General features: G+C 41.1%; 1 protein-coding gene across 1 annotated transcript in view; it reads left to right on the forward strand.

Annotated features, from left to right (window-relative positions):
• Positions 1 to 21,389, forward strand: part of KDR (kinase insert domain receptor) — a 47,959-nt gene extending 26,570 nt beyond the window's left edge. The window contains exons 16-30 of the mRNA XM_055294647.2: positions 291 to 397; positions 822 to 957; positions 1,330 to 1,434; positions 2,760 to 2,873; positions 4,014 to 4,102; positions 4,722 to 4,875; positions 6,962 to 7,059; positions 9,589 to 9,711; positions 9,865 to 9,976; positions 10,194 to 10,293; positions 10,694 to 10,799; positions 11,910 to 12,061; positions 17,043 to 17,142; positions 17,637 to 17,722; positions 19,509 to 21,389. Of these exons, the coding sequence (XP_055150622.2) occupies positions 291 to 397; positions 822 to 957; positions 1,330 to 1,434; positions 2,760 to 2,873; positions 4,014 to 4,102; positions 4,722 to 4,875; positions 6,962 to 7,059; positions 9,589 to 9,711; positions 9,865 to 9,976; positions 10,194 to 10,293; positions 10,694 to 10,799; positions 11,910 to 12,061; positions 17,043 to 17,142; positions 17,637 to 17,722; positions 19,509 to 19,731 (1,805 nt within the window). The 3' untranslated portion in view covers positions 19,732 to 21,389. The remainder of the gene's footprint in view (positions 1 to 290; positions 398 to 821; positions 958 to 1,329; positions 1,435 to 2,759; positions 2,874 to 4,013; positions 4,103 to 4,721; positions 4,876 to 6,961; positions 7,060 to 9,588; positions 9,712 to 9,864; positions 9,977 to 10,193; positions 10,294 to 10,693; positions 10,800 to 11,909; positions 12,062 to 17,042; positions 17,143 to 17,636; positions 17,723 to 19,508) is intronic.
• Positions 21,390 to 21,745: the final 356 nt, after the last annotated feature.

Raw genomic sequence — 21,745 nt, forward strand, 5'->3', positions numbered from 1 at the left:
CCTAGGAATTGGAGGCTGCAATAAGCTATGATTGTGTCATGGTACTCCAGCCTGGAACATAGAAAGAAACCCTGTCTCTAAAAATAAATGAATAAATAAATAAATAAATAAAAATAAAAAAAAAAGAATTCTGTAGACTCCATTCAATTCAGGGGTGTGTGACTATTGTCCTCTAGGATTTTTCCAAGCTGGTAAGCTTGGGATCTTGCTTTAGTGCTAAAATTTGTCATCTTACAAACAAAAAGTATAAGTTTCCAACTGTTGATACTCATTCAATTGTGTCTTTCCAGGTGCCCAGGAAAAGACAAACTTGGAAATCATTATTCTAGTAGGCACGGCGGTGATTGCCATGTTCTTCTGGCTACTTCTTGTCATCATCCTACGGACCGTTAAGCGGGTAACAAAATAATTTCCCTTCTGCCCATGCACATTGGTTTTCATGATTAATGAAAACTGACTGGGGTTCTTTGAGTTGTTTCTTCCCATTGTTATTGGCTCAATGGGCACATTTTTATTTCAATACAATAACATTCTTGCCCACTTTCCTTTGGCTGGATCTCAGGGATTTAATTGATAGAAGCCACTAGAGAGGAAAAGGGCTTGGACTGTCTAGTGTAATTAAGCTTTAAAACCTTAATTCTGAGCTCCTTTGGGGGACAAGGGAAACTAGAAGCAGGATTATAATAGGACCACTCTCAAACTCCATGAGTTTTATTGGAAAATGAGACAGGAATGAGGCTCCAATAAACAGCAATAACAAGCACACAAAACAACAGCCAAACAACAGTGTGTTTATGACTGGAAGGATTGATGCTTTCCAGGCCAATGGAGGGGAACTGAAGACAGGCTACTTGTCCATCGTCATGGATCCAGATGAACTCCCATTGGACGAACATTGTGAACGACTGCCTTATGATGCCAGCAAATGGGAATTCCCCAGAGACCGGCTGAAGCTAGGTGCATTTTCAATTGCTATTAATTTGATATTGTGTTTACCAGGCCATCTCTTCCTCCATTAGAATGATGACAAATGTGGTATATTCGGATGTTGGATTCTGGTTTAGAAATATTAATTCCATCTCTTGAATTTGGATAATCATTCATTTAGCCACTTAGAGGTAGGGCCCCTATGTAATCATCCAAAGCAGGACATTTGGAGAATGAAGGGGGAGTTATTAAATAATTAAGCCAGGACAAAGGAGTGTAAACTGGACTATCCATGTTAAATTGGGATGTATGGTCACCCTATCTAGTTGATGTCTCTGCATATCACTTTGGTTGTATAGTAATCCAAGTCCGTTTTCTTGTTGCTATTGTTTTTGACTCTAGGTAAGCCTCTTGGCCGTGGTGCCTTTGGCCAAGTGATTGAAGCAGATGCCTTTGGAATTGACAAGACAGCAACTTGCAGGACAGTAGCAGTCAAAATGTTGAAAGGTAAAAGCAAAATTATGTGGTGATCTATCTTTCTGTTTTATCTAGTCTTTAAACATGTTGCAAGGCTTGTATCAGTAGCTTTGTGCTTACGTGGGCCTACTAGCCACACATGCAGTCAGCCTAAATAATGCCCTTGTGCAAATTGGAAAAAGGATCCTCCTTTGTAGCTTTATGCCAGGATGCATGGTCTGGCAAGCAGTGTTGGGGATGGGTTTCACCTTCTTGCCTGGTTACCCTTGTGCAGGGCTCAGCCAACACAGTTGAACTTAGTGGTTCTGGGTACAGGAAAAAAGGACTGTGGTTATATTAAAATTGTTTCTTAATATATTGTGGAATCAGATAATTATAGACCATCTAGAGATATGGAAAGGAAAATAGTGGAATGCAAAAATAGCATGTTCTCCAGAATTGGAATATGTAAAAGATGTTCATATGTAAAAGATAATTTGCAAAACAAGAATGGTTGTGTTAGAAAAAAATATAATGGGTTATATTTTTTAAATTAAAAGCTTTATAAATAATTGTTAATTCTAATAGTAATGGAATTCTGGTCTGGCCTTTTTCATTTCAGGAAGTTAGACACTAAAGCTTCTTTTTTCAATTGTGATGTTCTCTCATTGATGAAGGCAGTGCCACTGACCCTTTGCCAATATGGGTTTTGTGCATTTCAAAGCTATCTTTCTCCATTTGCCTTTTTTCTCTTGTGGCCAAGGGAGTATGTAATTTTGAGGTGGCTCATCGGAGCCTTAGATGTGGACCATGCGCCTGTGAATTAGCAGGAAGTGCAGCAGTCCATACAGGATCAAACACATAGTCTTAGTGCCATCAGCCTCATGTGCCAACTGGTCTTTCCAGCTGGCCTTAATTTGCCTGCACAGATCGGCACAGATTGGCTGGAACGTTCGGTATAGCCCCTAACACATGAAGATATTTAATACATGGTGTTGCTTCCTTATGAGGAAGCAGTGAAATGATCAGACCCTCAGAATCATAGTGAACCTGAAATGCAAAAATCCAGTTTTGTAAAAGAAGAGAATCTGGGCATGATTCCACTGCAGATGTATTCTCCACTTTGCAAAAGATTTCACAATGGGTTCCTTTAAATATCAAACTTTCTGGCTCACTTAAAATATGAATTTTATTTCAAATTAGAAAATAGAATTTACACTTGACTTTTGAGGAAATGCATGTGGTCTGTAAACTAGGTCACAGCTGTGTTACCCCTGGAGGGTAAGTCGTATAGTGGCATGCGGGGAGGGAGGGACCCCAATTATCTGAAGGAAACGTCCACACCGATGATTTCCCTCTCTGTACTGTATTTATAGAAGGGGCAACACACAGTGAGCATCGAGCCCTCATGTCTGAACTCAAGATCCTCATTCATATTGGTCACCACCTCAATGTGGTCAACCTTCTAGGTGCCTGTACCAAGCCAGGAGGTGAGTAACTGTGGATGGTTTTGGTCACCCAATTTTTTTTTTCTTTTTATTTTATTTTATTTATTTATTTATTTTTATTATACTTTAGGTTTTAGGGTACATGTGCACAATGTGCAGGTTTGTTACATATGTATCCATGTGCCATGTTGATTTCCTGCACCCATTAACTCGTCATTTAGCATTAGGTATATCTCCTAATGCTGTCCCTCCCCCCTCCCCCAACCCCACAACAGTCCCCGGAGCGTGATGTTCCCCTTCCTGTGTCCATGAGTTCTCATTGTTCAATTCCCACCTATGAGTGAGAACATGCGGTGTTTGGTTTTTTGTCCTTGCGATAGTTTACTGAGAATGATGTTTTCCAGTTTCATCCATGTCCCTACAAAGGACATGTACTCATCATTTTTTATGGCTGCATAGTATTCCATGGTATATATGTGCCACATTTTCTTAATCCAGTCTATCGTTGTTGGACATTTGGGTTGGTTCCAACTCTTTGCTATTGTGAATAGTGCTGCAATAAACATACGTGTGCATGTGTCTTTATAGCAGCATGATTTATAGTCCTTTGGGTATATACCCAGTAATGGGATGGCTGTGGTCACCCAATTTTAACAGGCCTCTCTGATAGCGTTTGAGGGAAAGCAGTCAACTCCTATGGCCTTGATTTTCTTAGCTTAGAATACTTTGCGGATTCCTAGGAATAAATATATTTCATGGAGGTTTAATTGGCACTAGAATATAATTATTGTAAAACTTTCTCTGAATTAAGAAATGTCATACCACTATGATACAGTTTGTTACTTGTGTAACAGATGTCCAGAGGAGAAGAGTAAACTTTCCTAAAACTTGAAAGCTTAAGGGTAGTTACCCCCAAAATGGAATCATATTAAGTGATTGCATTGAAAAGCAAGTAGACGGGTGGGTTTTCTTCTGAAATTTTGGTTAATTTTGTGTAAATGTCTTCTGGAAAAGAGAAAAGCTACAGTATAAGGGGATTGGGACCAGCTGATTTCTACACTCCTGTCCCAATGAAAGGTTGTAGCCTTCTTCTAAGGTGTTTTTGGGTTCATCACTATATTAAACACTTAGTGAGGAATATGAGTGAAAACCCATTTTCCCTCCTGGACATGCTGCCTGCAGGGCCACTCATGGTGATTGTGGAATTCTGCAAATTTGGAAACCTATCCACTTACCTGAGGAGCAAGAGAAATGAATTTGTCCCCTACAAGGTATGTCATCTCCTAATCCTGCTCTGGCCATGTTATAAAATGAAGGGAAACTCAAAATGGTACAGGTTAGTTTTTTAGTTGAAATTTTGTGAAGAACTTGTGAGGAATCTTCTCATATTACCTCTTGGCTGTTATAACTTCCTCTTTTACCTTCTGGGGGCCATATGTTTCTGTTTTATTTTTGTGATTTTAATCTACTGACCCATTACAGAGTGTGGACATTGGGGAGAAGGCAGGTATGAGTGAGGAAAGGGGAGGGCAGAGGGTAGGACATCTCTGGGTTATTCTGTCTCTCCCCTAGCCATATTTGGCCCTGTGGAGTGTAAATCCCTCTGTGAAGAGCATCCTAGTGCTGAAAGTGTGTCTGAATGCAACTCAAAATGTGGCATTTGTCTCTAAGCTAAAGAAGAAGCTAGGCTTTGTGGAAGAAACCCTATTATGCACAAAACTTGCCCCAAATTTCAGCTCAGAGATTGCATAATCCTGAAATTGATGTCCTCCTTGTCTGCTTTTTAGTAGTTTCAAGTATCTCCATGGTTTACTACATTTTAAAGGTCGTAAACTTTTAAAGACTCATTTTGTATTCAAGGAGTGAGTTTGTTCCTTTGCTTTTTTATAGACCAAAGGGGCACGATTCCGTCAAGGGAAAGACTACGTTGGAACAATCCCTGTGGATCTGAAACGGCGCCTGGACAGCATCACCAGTAGCCAGAGCTCAGCTAGCTCTGGATTTGTGGAGGAGAAGTCCCTCAGTGATGTAGAAGAAGAGGAAGGTAGCAGCCAGTGCTTCCTGCAGGCTATGGCATGCTCTTGTCAGAGCAGACAGGGTGATAGGGTGTTACAAGGAATTTGATCGTGGGAAAAGTCCAATACTACCTCATAATTTGAAAGAGACCTGAATTTCTATAATAGACTGCCTCCATTCTGTCTCCTCAAAAGTGAAGTGTGGAAGTCCTAGACTGGGAGGTGAAGCAGGGCTAGCCTGAGAAATCTGGGTGGTCCAAGTGGGCTAAGCAGTCAGCTACAACCACAGCAGTGTTCTTAAAATACTGGTTCAGCATTTATTAGTGGGAGAAACTACAAGTTTTCTGGTAGTTGACTAGCCTTTCCATTGCCTTGGAGAGCCCCAGAGTGGTTCAGCCCCACGTCGCATGCTTTACCTGTGCAAAAGTCTTTCTTTTCATTATACCTAACCTTCTCAAAGGCAGTTTAGGAGCCATCTGTTGTTTCTACCCTACCCTATGCGACTTATCAAGTCTTCCTTCCAACCATACTTCCTCAGGGGAGTCTTGATAAATATCCTGGCCTTTATTAAGTTATGTTTCCAGTGATATTTTATTTGTTTTTATTTTTATTTTTTTGAGGTGGAGTCTCATGCTGTTGCCCAGGCTGGAGTGCAATGGTGTGATCTCTGCTCACTGCAACCTTCGCCTTTTGGGTTCAAGTGATTCTTGTGCCTCAGCCTTCCGAGTAGCTGGCATTACATGTGCCCACTACCACGCCCAGCTAATTTTTTTTTTTTTTTTGTATTTTTAGTAGAGATGGGGTTTCACCATGTTGGCCAGGCTGGTCTCGAACTCCTGACCTCAGGTGATCCACCTGCCTCAGCCTCTCAAAGTGCTGGGATTATAGGCGTAAGCCTCTGTGCCTGGCCTCAGTGATATTTTAGTGCTCTTTCTGGGTGGAGCTGTGGTCCCAGCTTAACTTCCGGGACTTCAGCCGGCTCCAGGACACACTGTATTTCTGCCTCCTTCAGAAGGAGCAGAGATAGCTTTGTGGATGTAGAGATGGGTGACAGGCTGACTCCCCTTGAGGCATAAGTCTAGAAGAATAATGGAAGAAACCCACTCTGTTTCCCTTGACATAAGGCTACAGAGAGAATTTGCATTTAACTCCTTTTTCTTAGAAGCTGAGAAGGTAGTGTGGGGCTGGGATGTGGTCTGGAAGCACATAGGGAGGTGGTCTAGGCATCATTTAGCTGGGCCCGCACTGAGTGGTGCTGCCTCTACCCTGCTCTTTCTCTTTCAAAAAACAGTGGCCAGTGAGCCAGAAACATAAGAGATTGAGTTGTTGAGAAAAAGGCTCACAGCCTTATAAATACTTATGAATTTATTACTACAACTAAGTTTTTGTTTACTCTGGTATTTGTCTCCAGGAAAGAAGCCATAAGTCTTATCTGACCAAAGAGATGATTTTGAAACACCCATTTAATATCTTAGTGTTTATTTGTACCAGTTACACTGAAGTAAATACCATCAATTTACGTAAATTTATCTTCCCATGTTTCTGTTATCTCTCAGGAAAAAACATCCTCCCAGGCCAGATTTAATGTATTTACAGCACTTTTTAAGTTTGAAAATGAATTAAATATATTTCTAGTATTTTTAGTTATCTATTGCAGATTATAGTTTGACTTTTGGCCTTTGTCCCAGGACAAAGCCTGGAGAGAAGAGATTCAATGACCCTGAATATTGTTGTTTTATTTTTAGAGTTCTTGATATGAAACTATTGTTTATCCCTCTGGGTACATGAGAAAAAAACAGTGTAAGTGGCAAATTTGGAAATGTCCTCCTTCTTTCCCAGATTATCTAGGTCAATATTACCTTATTCTGTCTCCTGGATTTACTGGTTCAATTTGGCTAAAATGGAAAAACCGGTGTTGTTCCTAAGGGGTATGATGAAGGCTAATGATACTGGGATTCAGGAGATTTATGGAAGATAGAAGCATTGACTCTCTGCTTCTGTTTCCTGAAAATTTAACTCCCAAGTCTTAAAAAGATTATTACTCTAGCAAACTTAGAAACACATCACACTAACACATGGAAATACTGATCTCCATCCTTCTGCCTCTTTGGACAGCTCCTGAAGATCTGTATAAGGACTTCCTGACCTTGGAGCATCTCATCTGTTACAGCTTCCAAGTGGCTAAGGGCATGGAGTTCTTGGCATCGCGAAAGGTAAGAAAGGTTGAGGGGAAATCAGCTATCTTTTAGATCGCAGGTTTGGAAATAAGATGTCCAGTGTCAGCTGTTGGTTCTTGTTTGGGATTGTAATTCATTCACCACTTCTACGTCTCTTAGAAGAGCTCTGCTGGGGAGGCTCTGTTTCTGCTGAGTAAGAGTCGTAAAGGAGTTCATGAAATTAAGCTGTATAATAAAGGCTTGTCAAGCGTCTACTAAGTGTGAGGCAATCTTCTGAGCACTGAGGATACTGTGGTGAACAATCAGGCAAAGCTCTTCACCTTCATGGAGTTTATAGTTCTAGTGGGTAGAGCAAACGATAAGCAATATAAACAAGTAAAACGTGTTGTAGGTTAGATGAGAGTAAATGCTATGGGGAAATAAAGCAAGAAAGGGTTATAGAATATACAGGAGCAATGCACTTGTGTATGTTTATGTTTCTCTATGTGTGTGTACATCCATTTTAAACAAGGTAGACAAGGAAGGCTTTACTAAGAACTTGACATTTGAGCAATGACCTGGAAAGGGGAGGGGCTGAGCCTTACAGATATCTTGGCATGAGAATCATTTTTAATTTATTTTACATTCATTAACATCCATCAAAAAGTATTTGTTAGGAGTATAATTAGAAACGAGGAAGGACAGGCTTCAGATGAGAGCGATTAAAAGAGCTAAAATTAGAAAAGTAGGCCAAACAAAGGCTGAGGTGGGGACGTGACAAGTTACAACTATTCCAAAGGTTGTAAACACCAAGCAGGGAGCAAGGCTGTTGGCAGTGACTGCCCTGGAAAGGATAAAATGTGTAATTTTATATTAGGTAACAATACTTCAAATTAAGGATCAGGAAGAACTATCAGTTGACAGAATGTATTTGTGCAGCCTAATGAAGAAAGAAAGACTTAAGTTATATATATTTTTTGTTTTTCCTAAATTAGAATGAAATCTTCAACCCATGTTTTCCCCTTCTCATAGCATTCAAGGCCTCAGGCTCTTTGATGTTTCTGCTAGGTAGCTCTTGTATTCTCTTTCCCAAGGGGAAGGAGGAGAACTGCGGCCTTACAGGGTTTTCCCAAAGAGAAAGGTCCTTTACACTTCTTGGAGATTATGATTTATTATTACTATTTTTTTATGGCCTGAATTCGTCACTTAGTCAGGGTTCCTTTTGGGGACTAGGAAGAGAATGAAAATGAATGTGGGAATCCTTTAACTTTCCTTACATCTACCAGATGATTTCTTGAATCCACTTGGTTGTTGGGTTAAAAGAGGAAACTTTCTGTATGGGAGGAAAAGTCAAAAATACTGTCTGTTTTTTGGAATTGCCACTGTTGCTCAATTGTGCTAGATGATGTGCTTCTGAATATGCCTTGTTCAGAGGAGAGTGCCATACAGATTTGAGGTGTGGGAAGTTCAGCAATGCCTGGCTTACATGATCACTTCTCCAGCGAGTTAATAATTCTCCTCTTGGCCGGACGTGTTGGCTCATGCCTGTGATTCCAGCACTTTGGGAGGCCAAGATGGGTGGATCACCTGAGGTCAGGAGTTTGAGACCAGCCTGGCCACCATGGTGAAACCCTGTCTCTACTAAAAATATAATAATTAGCTAGGTGTGGTGGCACACCTGTGGTCCTAGCTACTTGGGAGGCAGAGGCAGGAGAATCACTTGAACCTGGGAGGTGGAGGTTGCAGTGAGCTGAGATTCCACCACCGCACTCCAGCCTGGGCGACAGAGTGAGATTCCTTCTCAAAAAAAAAAAAAAAAAGTTTTCTTCTAAGCCATTGGTTCATTTATTGTGCTCCCCAAGACTCATTTTCTTGCAAAATATCATGTGGAGCTAAAGCTGCCGAGTAGTAGGAAGTTAGCTGAAGTTTGGAGGATACAGAGAAAGGAGAAACTGAGAAGCTAAAAGGAAGAGAAAGTCAAGATGAATCTCATTGTATTATTAATGCACTAGAGAATCAACCTGACTTGTGATAGGCTGAAATTGCCTTAATAGACCTTTATAATAATCCAGCACTTTGAAATCAGGGGAAGCCACTCTGGGAATTGTTTATCAGAGCCAGTCTGGCTTCAGCTTCATACGGAAGGGGGAAACCAACAAAGAGCACTAAACCAATGAGAGCCCCTTGTTTCTGATTTCCGTGCATTCATTCAAAAAACAAATCCCATTCTGGGACCTCCTTAGAATAACACGTTTTTAACCAAATATGGGGCCAGGCAAAAGGAATGTGTGGATGTGACCAGAAACACACTTTTTTGTGTCCTAGAGGAGCCTATTTATGATTCCATCATCATATTATAACTTAATTATTTAACTCCAAAGGCTGGGGCTGTTTATGGAATAGCAGATGTGTGTCTCAGCAAAGCCCACAGACTTTTTTCCTGAAGTGTTGATAAAAGATACTAACCCAGTCCTTGTTAATCAGTTGGCTTTCTGATGTGGGATTTTTTTTGATGCATGAGGTCACAACAGATGTGAAAGAGATCAGCTGTGCCGAGACCTAATGCACACACGATTCTCTTTGCAGTGTATCCACAGGGACCTGGCGGCACGGAATATCCTGTTATCGGAGAAGAATGTGGTTAAAATCTGTGACTTTGGCTTGGCCCGGGATATTTATAAAGATCCAGATTATGTCAGAAAAGGAGATGTAAGTTTCAAACATGAACCCCGTGCTTGGTTAAGTAACAGAGTTAAAACTCCTCGTAGAGAGCTTCAGGACCTATGTTCAGGAACAAAGGAAGTATTTTTCTTCAGATATTTGCTAATTTGGGTTCTGAATCCTTGTCTTCTACCGCTGTAGGCTCGCCTCCCTTTGAAATGGATGGCCCCAGAAACAATTTTTGACAGAGTGTACACAATCCAGAGTGACGTCTGGTCTTTTGGTGTTTTGCTGTGGGAAATATTTTCCTTAGGTAAGTCATTTCTCTTTGTCCTTCCATCCAGACTCCAAAGAGGAAGACAAAAGTTGTCTTTTCCTCTCCTGTACTTCACGTCTATCAGGCGAAACTTCTTGGAAGCTTTGAAAAAAAAAATAGATACATAGGTGATGAGGATGTGCAAGATTCAGGCTCAGGGTTTTCTATAAGAGAAAATCAAATCAAAGAATGTCTCCTCCCTGTTTTGTTCTAGGTGCTTCTCCATATCCTGGGGTAAAGATTGATGAAGAATTTTGTAGGCGATTGAAAGAAGGAACTAGAATGAGGGCCCCTGATTATACTACACCAGAAATGTAAGACTTTAAGTATTCCTCTGTTCTCTTTCTTTGCTCACAAATTCTCCTTGCCTGGAAGACTTTCCATTATATAGACCTTCTTCATTGCCTAGTTAGTGCCCTGCTTTTACTTTGGGGACTTTCTTGATAATTTCAAGCATGGAGTCATCACTTCTTGAAAAGATAGTACTTTATTATTCAAAGCAACATTAGTTTTTGTTAGATGTTGCTTCAAATATTTTGTTTTCTATACACATTGAGCCTCTGGAGTATGGGACTCTGTGTCTTATACAGTTTTGTATCCCTATTTAGCATCTCAACTCATGAGCTCTTTATAAATGTGTACTCATTTAAGTGCTTATTTTCAGCATTCAGGAAGAAAGAGGCATTTAACGAAATCAGTGTTTTGCTTCTTTAGGTACCAGACCATGTTGGACTGCTGGCACGGGGAGCCCAGTCAGAGACCCACGTTTTCAGAGTTGGTGGAACATTTGGGAAATCTCTTGCAAGCTAATGCTCAGCAGGTTTGTCACCTCCATCCAAGAAGCACCTACAAAGAGTACTTAGATGTCAAGGACTTCCCTACTGCCTGAGCTGTCTCGTGGCTACCATGCCGTCCTCTCAGCCATTGAATAATCTACTGTATTCTTCTACATCTCAGTAATAATGCTTTTCTAAAAGCTGTGATTACCCTTTTAGACAGATAGGATTCTAATTTATAACCTGGGAGCAGACTACTCTGATTTCTACCTACTTATCTTTTTGTTGTATCTTCAAATGCTCTTCTAAAGCTAAAACAAAGAAAAAATCTGGTTGATCCACAGAAGATCAACAATGGAAGAAATTTCAAGAAATTTTTAATAAATTCTGCAGGCAAAAATACATCTAAGCTATGCAAAAAAGATGGTTTCTATCTTGGTATCATCACAGGTTCTTATAACTTCCACTGGAAGATTTTAGAGTTGTAGTCTTTACTATTAGAATGTTATTTAATCTCCAGTCAATGCCTCTTACTACAATGGAAGCGAATTTCCTCTTTCTTTTCTTTTGAACAGCTGGGGGATGATAGGTCAGCTCTATTTTTATCAATAAACCTTCCAAACATTTACAGATATCAAATAGCCCTTTATTTCTTTTTCTTGATTCAATAATATTAAGTTGTGCAACCTTTTCTCAAAAGACCCATTTTCCTACCCATTTATTGCTTTTCTTTAGACTGTCATCAGTTTTTCCATTGCCTTGAAATGTGGTGGCTAAAACTGGATGCCATGCCCTTTGAAGGGCTTGGCTCATGTGGTTAGGGCTTTGTGAAGGAGTGATTTTTTTGTTCTGTGTAGCTCCACGTGTTCTGTTGTTACCTCTCTGACCACAGCCTGCTTTCTCTTCATTGTAACTGCACTTCCCTGTGGGCTCCTTACCCATCTCATTTTTAGTTCTCTCCCTTAATATACCTTCCATTTCAACAGCTTTTTGTTTCTGACACATGATTTTTATTGTTGTCTTAAAGTTCTATGTTCAGATATGAAAGCCACACACCCTATGTAGCCAAGAAGCCCCTGTGCCCTTTGTTTTTAATGAAAAGGCACTTGAAGAACTGAAGCCATAACAACAGTCTTCTGTGTTTATTGTTTCAGGATGGCAAAGACTACATTGTTCTTCCGATATCAGAGACTTTGAGCATGGAAGAGGATTCTGGACTCTCTCTGCCTACTTCACCTGTTTCCTGTATGGAGGAGGAGGAAGTATGTGACCCCAAATTCCATTATGACAACACAGCAGGAATCAGGTACTGTATATGGCCTAACATCCCCTGGGGGAGGGTGACTTCAAGGCCATCTTGGGGAGGGGGATTGGAAGTGGAAGGAAGACCTTGTCTAAGGCTGCTGCATCGCACTTCCACATAACCTCAGCCCTGAGGTTAACATAATGGGGAATGCTCCTGGAAGAGGGCCTGGGTAGGTGTGCTTCCTCCCATCTGTAGCCCACGCTGCTGCCACAGCATTGCCTTTAAGAATTCCAAGCCCTGCAGCTGCAATAGCTGGAATGCCACAGTTTGCTAATTTCCAGAATAAAGAGACCAGTTTTACAAAGACATCTGCATTTAAATTATCCCCGTGTATGCTTTTATTAATGTGAATTAAATGGCTTAGGAGAGATTCAGAAAGGAAGAGTTCTGTGCATGCATGAGAACACGCTTATGGCTCTCTGGCAAGGATACAGAAAGCCATGGGTCTGTGTCCTGAATTAGACTGGACACTGCATCTCAGAAGCCCCTCCCACGTCTGTTTTTCAGTACTTTATTTGCATAATAGGATGTCTGGGCTTATTTAAAACACATGCACTGCAGTCCTGTCCTGATTTGCAGAGGAGTTCTGAAGGCAGCTTTCTTTTTTCTCTCTCCCAGCACCTGTGCATAAGGAAAGAGTTGGTGTGGTTTTCTACAATATGATATTAAAATTGCCCTTTACTAGGCCTGGGACTACTTCACTTTGCTTTGTTTCTTTCCCAACCCCTTTGGGTGTTTTCCTGCTTTAATGGAACCCCTGACAGCATGGGTCCAGCCTGCCAGCCCGAGTGTGCCTGGTCTGCAGGGAGGGGCAGGGAGCTGTCTCATGTCCAGAACTTGGCCAGGTTGCCACATGGCAGGGGATGCTAAGGAGAAACTCGTGGACAGTTTGCACTCTAGAGTCGTGCGGGGTAGCAGAAACACTGATGGGAAGGAAGAAAGCTTAGAAGCCAGCAAGTGAGCTGACTGTTCCATTGAAGTCAAAAGCATTAGGCATATTTTTAAAGAACTTTGCCATATATTATCAGATGTTGCCCACATCATGACACTCAGAGTCAGGCAAGGTAGAAACAATGATCTTTTTTTTGATGTATTATTGAACACGAGGCTCAGTTCTGTTACCTGAGGGCAGTACAAACTTGTAGTTAAAGATCGGGTATTAGAATCAGATAGAACTGAGTAGGACCCTCAAGTCTGTCTTATAGCAGCTGTGCAACTTGGGGCAAATCATCTACCCTTGGCCTCAGTTTCTTTATCTGTGAAATGAGACAAGGTCAGTGGTGCTGTTTGAAAATGGCTGTTTTGAGAGTTATAAGATATAAGCTATTTCTAAGCACCTGGCCCTTGACAGCACTCAGTAAAAGATGTCTATTAAGTGAGCTGCTTAAAATCACATCCTTGAGATGAATCCAGTTCCTCTGACACCTAAGTCCATGTTTTTTCCTCCCATGCCAAGGAGGGCCCTCAGAGAGAAACAGTAATGAGATGAGACTACAGTTCCACTCCTGTGTTTACACATTTCCAGTTCAAGTTGAGCCGGCCTGTTAGTGTGACAGTTGTTCCCACACACCATTATTGCCTCCCCCTTTATCAGAAAGCCATTTGATCATGAACTATATTCCATGTGTTTTCTGTGACCAAGTAGAGTGATGATCTGAGTCAGCAGCCTCCTGGCTCACCGGGTGCTTTGCATATGGTGCTGAGCAGGAGAAGAAATCATGTTTGTGTAATGGAAGCACCACATATGATGTTGCATATATAAAAGGGCTGCTAACATTTATCTCCAGAAGCGTGGACAAATGTGACACCACACTCCCAGCACAGGCCTGGCTCCTATTTTCTGTCTGTGATTTTTGAATCGGTTTTTCCAGCCGAGTTTCTCTTTTATCCGGCCATAATTTGAAAAATAAAATGGAGATTGGAATCTTTTGTCTGCATCTCCTCTCCACCTCCTCCACCTTTTTTTCCTTTTTATAAAATAAAACTCACGGTCACATTTTAATCATCTGGTTTCGAAGAAAAGCAGATAGAGGCATTTGCACACGGCATGCTTCATTCCATTGCTCTCCTCGGGTTCTGTTTCTCTGGGGAGAATGAGTTGAGGCTGGGGTACTTCTCAGGGGGCTTGTTCCATCCTCTTACGCATTTCTGGCCAAGTACAAAAGCTGAGCAGTCTTTCTCCTTCTAATTTTCAATTCTATTGCATTATAAATAGAGCTGGACAGAGACATCACTGTGGGAGCTAGCCTCATGATTTGTTGCCCCTTTAAACCATTTGAAAAATATTTACTTAGCATTTATTTAGAGAGAAGGCTGAGAAGCGTGTGGGGGAGGGACAACTCATGTCTAGACTTAGCTTTGCCTCTAATTTCCCCTGTGGATCAGCTCTGGCCTCAAGTTTGCATGCTTCCTGCAAGAAAACACATATTTGCTGGGCTCATCTTTCTTTGAGGGCAGTTTGGGGATCATCTGCAATTGCTCTGTCATTTTCTCTGGGAGTTTCACCTCCCACATCAAGCAGCTTATCAAAAATTTCTTTGCAGTTCTCTCTTAGAGAAAGGTTTTGGTACATACCATTTTCTCCACTTTGTAATTGTTAGTGATGATTAAATGGCCCTTGTAGATTGATGCTTGGGACAGCCTGCTAGCTAGGTATTCCTGAATTTGGCTCTACCATTAGACTGCTTGCAGTGGGACTGTCCTTTCTGCACCTTTTGTCTGTTTCATACCCCATACTTAAACCCCTGACCCTGATACTGCATGATCAGTGCATGCATGACAAGAGAACAGTGCTGTGCACATACTGGGTGCTTAATAATTGCTTGAACAATTGTGTCTGCTGTTTTCTTCTTTCTTTTCCCTCCTGATACTCTTCCAAGGGAGTCTGTATGGAGTAGAGTAAAACAAAACAAAAACTTCACATGGGCTTTGGTGTCTGAAGGCCTAAGTTTGAGTCCCAGTTCTACCCTTTATTAGCCATTTTCTCCCTAATCCTTGGCTCCCTCGTCTCCAAAGCGGAAATAGTTAAAAGACCTGTTTCTCCGTCTTAGGAGAAACAGATGCACCATTGTCTGTGGAAATGCTTTGTCAATCATGAGAGGATCATGCCATTTAAAAAATTACTGGATTAAGAATTTAAGGAGCTGTCCTTTCTAAGGCAGCTGAATTATTGTCCAAACTTGCCAACCCTAGTTGATTCTATCCCCTAGATATCACTAGAATGAGCCCATGTCTCCAAACCTCATGGGCGTTCCCTTTTTCTAGCCAAGCTGCCTTTCTTTCTCCTGAAGAAGTGCAGTATTTGTCTCTTGGGTCTTACGCCTCTAGTCTTATTCTTTTCAATCCAGAGTCAATTCTCTAAAGGGCCCATCTGATCTTGTCAATCCCATGCTTAAAATCCTTCAGTGGCTCTTCATTGCCCTCAAAATAATAATCCAAACATTCCAGTTATGTGATTTTGGATAAGTTCTTCAAACTTTCTATGCCTTGGTTTCCTCATCTGAAAAGTTGGGATAGTAATACTCACCCCTAGAGAGGTACCGTGGTGAACACGTCATGAGATGTTGCTTAGACAGCATCTGGCACGGTGTCAGGCATGCAGCAGATTATCAGTGAGAGCTTCCCGAACAAGTGAATGCAGGAATGATTGACTATGGTACCAGTAGTTTTTGACAACCGTTACTTTTAGGGGTTGGACTTACGAGAAAGTAGGCTTTGCTTGCACCCTGTGTATCATATCCTCTTAACTTGTGGAGTTTCCTGAGTGAGGATGTCACCAGAAAATCTCATTCTCTCCTCTCTGTATAGGGAGGAACCAGCCTCTTGGGGTAGGGGAGAGAGAATTAATTTCCATTCTTCTCCTTTGGCCCAAGGTCTATGCAGCATGTTCCAGAAGGCTGCTTGTAGTGGGAAGTAGGCTGGTATAGGAATGAAGAATGTATTTTCTGTCTCGGTGGGCCCTTCCAGTGAATAGGACTTCCCTTCCCTCCACTTGGGCTGTAAGTGATTTTGATAGCATCAACTAGACTCACCCAAAGCCACATGGCCAGGAAGGAGCATTCCCAAGAAGGAGAGGATCTGTTGTTCAAAAAGTCTTATTCTTTGGACTCCTGAAGGAAGCTTTGGAAGTCAAAGGAGAAAAATGAGCTTTGTTTGAGAGGGCATTATTCTTCCTAAGAACAATAAGCCCAACATTCTCTATGTCATTCATCTTCCCAACATCCCTGTGAGCTAGGGAGGGAGTGCTACTGCCAACACATCTTACAGATGGGACAAGAGGGTCAAAGAAATATTCATGACTTTCTCAAGTTTCTGCAGTCAGTGGTAGACTCTGAAATAGGCAAAATATCTTGTTACTCTCAAACCACTGCTCTTTCCTGAGACAGCAACTCTGGGGGCGAAAACGAGGGGACAGTGAGACTCAGCCCACCTTCTCTTTGCACACTAAGCCTCTGTTACATGGAGGAGGAAGAGGTTGTCTTCAAATCACTGCTGGGTTCAGTATCCTTTAAGGAGACCTTCAGATGGTTCCTCTGCCTATCTTTCATTGAACGGTTGCTCTGTGAGCATTATCCAGAAAAACTTTCCCAGGAGATGGGCAGACAGATGTGAAACACTCAGTAATATATCCAGAGCTCGATGGAGGAATCCCATGCAATCAGGAAGCCAAGTAGAAGGCAGTTGATCACTCCATCTGCTGTTGTTGTCTTTAGTCCAGAACTGGACCTCAGAAGTAGGATTCAAAAGAACAGGCTCATCGAGACTCCTCAGTTATATTATACTTTTAAATGTACTTTCTCAGGAAATTAAGCCTTCCATGTGTGCTAGCAGAGAAAGATTTTTATTTTGTTTTGTTTTTCTAAAGGATGTTTTGAAGGTTGCTATTAAGTTTGTGGTTGAAAGATAATGAACTTAGGTATCACTTGTGGTATCTGCAGTCAAATATACCACCACTAAAATATAAATATTTGTTCTTTTGCAGTCAGTATCTGCAGAACAGTAAGCGAAAGAGCCGACCTGTGAGTGTAAAAACATTTGAAGATATCCCATTAGAAGAACCAGAAGTAAAAGTAATCCCAGATGTAAGTACGTCTTTTAAAAATAGTCTTAGAAATAATACAAAGGATGAAACACTAGCTAGATAAATATTAGCCTAAGCATTAAAGTCTTGGAGCCTCATTAGAAGGCTGCCCTCGAGTGTGTGTATCATGGGGTCATTATGGAGATGGAACTTTGTTTTTTTAATAAGTAAAGCCCTTGGTCCAAGGTTCAAGACAGTGTAGCTTTCTGACCAATTTCACTAAAGTGCAAGTAGTGTCATAGTGAAGACAGCGATGGTAACAGGCATTCTCAGCTGCTGATTTGTAAATTTTTTCTTCTCTCTGGCCTGTGTCTACTCATAGGAAGCAGTTGCTTCCTTTTGTAGCTTGGACAATTTGTGGCTATGATACCTTTATGTTCTTCCACAGGACCTTATTTGATAGACATGATAGATGGGTTGAGAAATCAGCTTGATTAAATAGTTGGTCATTTTATATGCTCAATTAACTGTGCCATCTCATTGTCTCTTAAAAAGGACAACCAGACAGACAGTGGTATGGTTCTTGCCTCAGAAGAGCTGAAAACTTTGGAAGACAGAACCAAATTAGCTCCATCTTTTAGGTAAGACTCCGCCACATTAAAAAGACAAATTTCAATAGGAATTTTTGGAAGGAACTTAGGACTTTCAATGTAAGTGCAGAATTTTCCCTATGGGGTCTTTGTTGGGTGGAGAAATTAGCATCAATTTAACAAATAAAGAATGGAAACTAACCACACGATAAAATTAAGTGACAAATCTAAAAATAATCCGAAATAAATTAGAGAATTTGCTCAATTTTTATGAGAATTCATGAATACTAGGGAATTTCTGTGTATACTTACTGTGGTCAGTAATGGCTAAATGAAAAAGGTGATTGGATGTGATCCCTAAAGCTGTCAATATGATTACAATCTTTGTGGATTCTGAAGAATTTTTAAGTCTGTATACAAATGGGTGCATCTGTGCTTAAGAAGTATGATATATAAATAAGCCAATATCTATTTGTTTGAGATATTTAAATATTATTGTCTGAATTCGTATTTCATTTTGAGAAAAGTATTAAAATTAGTTTTAAATATAATCTCCACTCTATGGTTCAGTAGGAATTTGTAGGTGTCTTAAATACGTGTATGTTCTCTTAAAATAATAAATCAATGAAAATCTATATTTATAAGAATAATAGAATAAGTGTAGTTATGTATTTGCTGGAGTATTTGCTAGAGTATTCTTACCTGAAGGTAAGGATAGAGGAGGTTTTGATCTGCTTATAATCTAACTTTTATATAAAATGGGAATACTCATGGGTTTTTGAATAATGCTCATACCAAAAAGAAAACAAAAAAACCCCAACACATTAAAAGGTGCCATTGTGCTATTTTATTGTTTTCTTTAAGGCCCAAGGTAAGAAATTGTGAAAGTCAATGATATGTTTCATCCATTGACTCAGAAAATGTTTATTCGGCAAGTATCATGTACAGAGCACCATGCCATTGCTTGAGACACCTACATTAGTTTTGTTGGGGTTGAATTGAAAGAAAAAATTGTATTTCTCATTATTTGAAGTAACTTTTAAACTATGCGTAAACACGAGTTACTAAAATTCCCTTTTGCAGTTTTAACATGAAGAAGTTGGGTAAAACACCTATTACCGGGAAAAAACACCTTAGAGTGGCTTGTGAAAGTGTAAATCCTGAAGTTTTAGATCAACACAGCCTGCATTTCTAGGCTTTGACATGATTACCGTCTGTCAGGATTCCATGCCATTGAAAACATTTTCTAGTTGCTGCTGAGTGACTGGGGTCCTCAGTCCTTCCAAGGAATGTGGTTTTGATGAGTAAAAAGCAGCGCTTGACATATCTGGCTTGACTGCACACATGCTTCAAGTTATTCAAGTTTAAAGTTGCCCAGGAGCTTTATTATCACCATACACATGCCCCGTAGTTCCCAAATTGCCACAATAGGAAAAGCACAAGTGAAATTTAAGAACATCCCAATTTCCTTGAATATCATGCAAGTGGCCCTTTGGCGCCTGTCACTGTATACAAACTTGTCAATCTGCGAGGCCATAAACATGTTCCATCAGTTGGGGCCTTTGCATAACTCGAGAGAACTGCCTTTCATCTCATTTGAGGCTTGAAAGACTTGAACCTGAGTAAGAGGACTTATCTGCAACTACTAATTCATGCCAGTACCTGAAAATAGACCTTGTTGCTGTAAACCTGCTGTGCTGATTAACAACTGGGAAAGATACGGGGCTAGGATCTCCAGGGAGACGGCAGCCATGTGGAGTTGGGAATGGGGTGAGGGTAAAAAGCAAAAGAATTGTCTTCTCTCTGCCAACTCATTTGTTTGCCATTTCTTCTGCAGTGGAATGGTGCCCAGCAAAAGCAGGGAGTCTGTGGCATCTGAAGGCTCAAACCAGACAAGCGGCTACCAGTCCGGATATCACTCCGATGACACAGACACCACTGTGTACTCCAGTGAGGAAGCAGAACTTTTAAAGCTGATAGAGATTGGAGTGCAAACTGGCAGCACAGCCCAGATTCTCCAGCCTGACTCGGGGACCACACTGAGCTCTCCTCCTGTTTAAAAGGAAGCACCCACACCCCCAACTCCCGGACATCACATGAGAGGTGCTGCTCAGATTTTCAAGTGTTGTTCTTTCCACCAGCAGGAAGTAGCCGCATTTGATTTTCATTTCAACAACAAAAGAAGGACCTCGGCCTGCAGGGAGCTAGTCTTCTAGGCATATCCTGGAAGAGGCTTGTGACCCAAGAATGTGTCTGTGTCTTCTCCCAGTGTTGACCTGATCCTCTTTTTCATTCATTTAAAAAGCATTTATCATGCCCCCTGCTGTGGGTCTCACCATGGGTTAGAAAAAAGACGTTCAAGAAATGGCCCCATCCTCAAAGAAGTAGCAGTACCTGGGGAGTTGAAACTTCTGTAAAACTAGAAGATAAACCAGGCAATGTAAGTGTTTGAGGTGTTGAAGATGGGAAGGGTTTGCAGGGCTGAGTCCATCCAAGAGGCTTTGTTTAGGACGTGGGTCCCAAGCCAAGCCTTAAGTGTGGAATTCGGATTGATAGAAAGGAAGACTAACGTTACCTTGCTTTGGAGAGTACTGGAGCCTGCAGATGCCTTGTGTTGGCTCCGGTGGAGGTGGGCATGGGGTCTGTTCTGAAATGTAAAGGCTTCAGACGGGGTTTCTGGTTTTAGAAGGTTGCGTGTTCTTCGAGTTGGGCTAAAGTAGAGTTTGTTGTGCTGTTTCCGACTCCTAATGAGAGTTCCTTCCAGACCCTTACGTGTCTCCTGGCCAAGCCCCAGGAAGGAAATGATGCAGCTCTAGCTCCTTGTCTCCCAGGCTGATCCTTTATTCAGAAAGGACATTCAGCTCAAGGCTCCCTGCCGTGTTGAAGAGTTCTGACTGCACAAACCAGCTTCTGGTTTCTTCTGGATGAATACCCTCATATCTGTCCTGATGTGATATGTCTGAGACTGAATGCGGGAGGTTCAATGTCAAGCTGTGTGTGGTGTCAAAGCTTCAGGAAGGATTTTACCCTTTTGTTCTTCCCCCCTGTCCCCAACCCACTCTCACCCCGCAACCCATCAATATTTTAGTTATTTGGCCTCTACACTCCAGTAAACCTGACTGGGTTTGTTCACTCTCTGAATGATTATTAGCCAGACTTCAAAATTATTTTATAGCCCAAATTATAACATCTATTGTATTGTTTAGACTTTTAACATATAAAGCTATTTCTACTGATTTTTGCCCTTGTTCTGTCCTTTTTTTCAAAAAAGAAAATGTGTTTTTTGTTTGGTACCATAGTGTGAAATGCTGGGAACAATGACTATAAGACATGCTATGGCACATATATTTATAGTCCGTTTATGTAGAAACAAATGTAATATATTAAAGCCTTATATTATATATAATGAACTTTGTACTATTCACATTTTGTATCAGTATTATGTAGCGTAACAAAGGTCATAATGCTTTCAGCAATTGATGTCATTTTATTAAAAAACATTGAAAAACTTGAAGGAATCCCTTTGCAAGGTTGCATTACTGTACCCATCATTTCTAAAATGGAGGAGGGGGTGGCTGGGCACAGTGGCTCACACCTAAAAACCCAGCACTTTGGGAGGCCAAGGTGGGAGGATCGCTTAAGCGCAGGAGTTCAAGACCAGTCTGGCCAACATGGTCAGATTCCATCTCAAAAAAAAAGGTAAAAATAAAATAAAATGGAGAAGAAGGAATCAGACATAATTTCCATGTGGTTGTTTTACATTTTTACTGGTTTTCTTACTCTTCTTATAAGGGATATTTTCATAAACTGGTTATATATTTTACAAACCAATAAATGCATTTGTAGTACAAAGTATGAGGGTATAATATCACCACAACTATTTTGAGGATAAGTATGTCTGGTTTAAAGTTTAACTGCTCCTTCCCTCTTCTTCATTACAAAGAATTCACCGCCCCCCCACACACACCCACCTCCCATGCATACACCCCCCAACACCCACACCTCCCAGCCCCCCAACACCCACACATCCAACCCCCCATACTCACACTCACACCCCCTCACAGTCACCCCACC

This window comes from Symphalangus syndactylus, chromosome 10 (assembly GCF_028878055.3).
Source record: "Symphalangus syndactylus isolate Jambi chromosome 10, NHGRI_mSymSyn1-v2.1_pri, whole genome shotgun sequence".
Lineage (NCBI taxonomy): Eukaryota > Metazoa > Chordata > Mammalia > Primates > Hylobatidae > Symphalangus > Symphalangus syndactylus.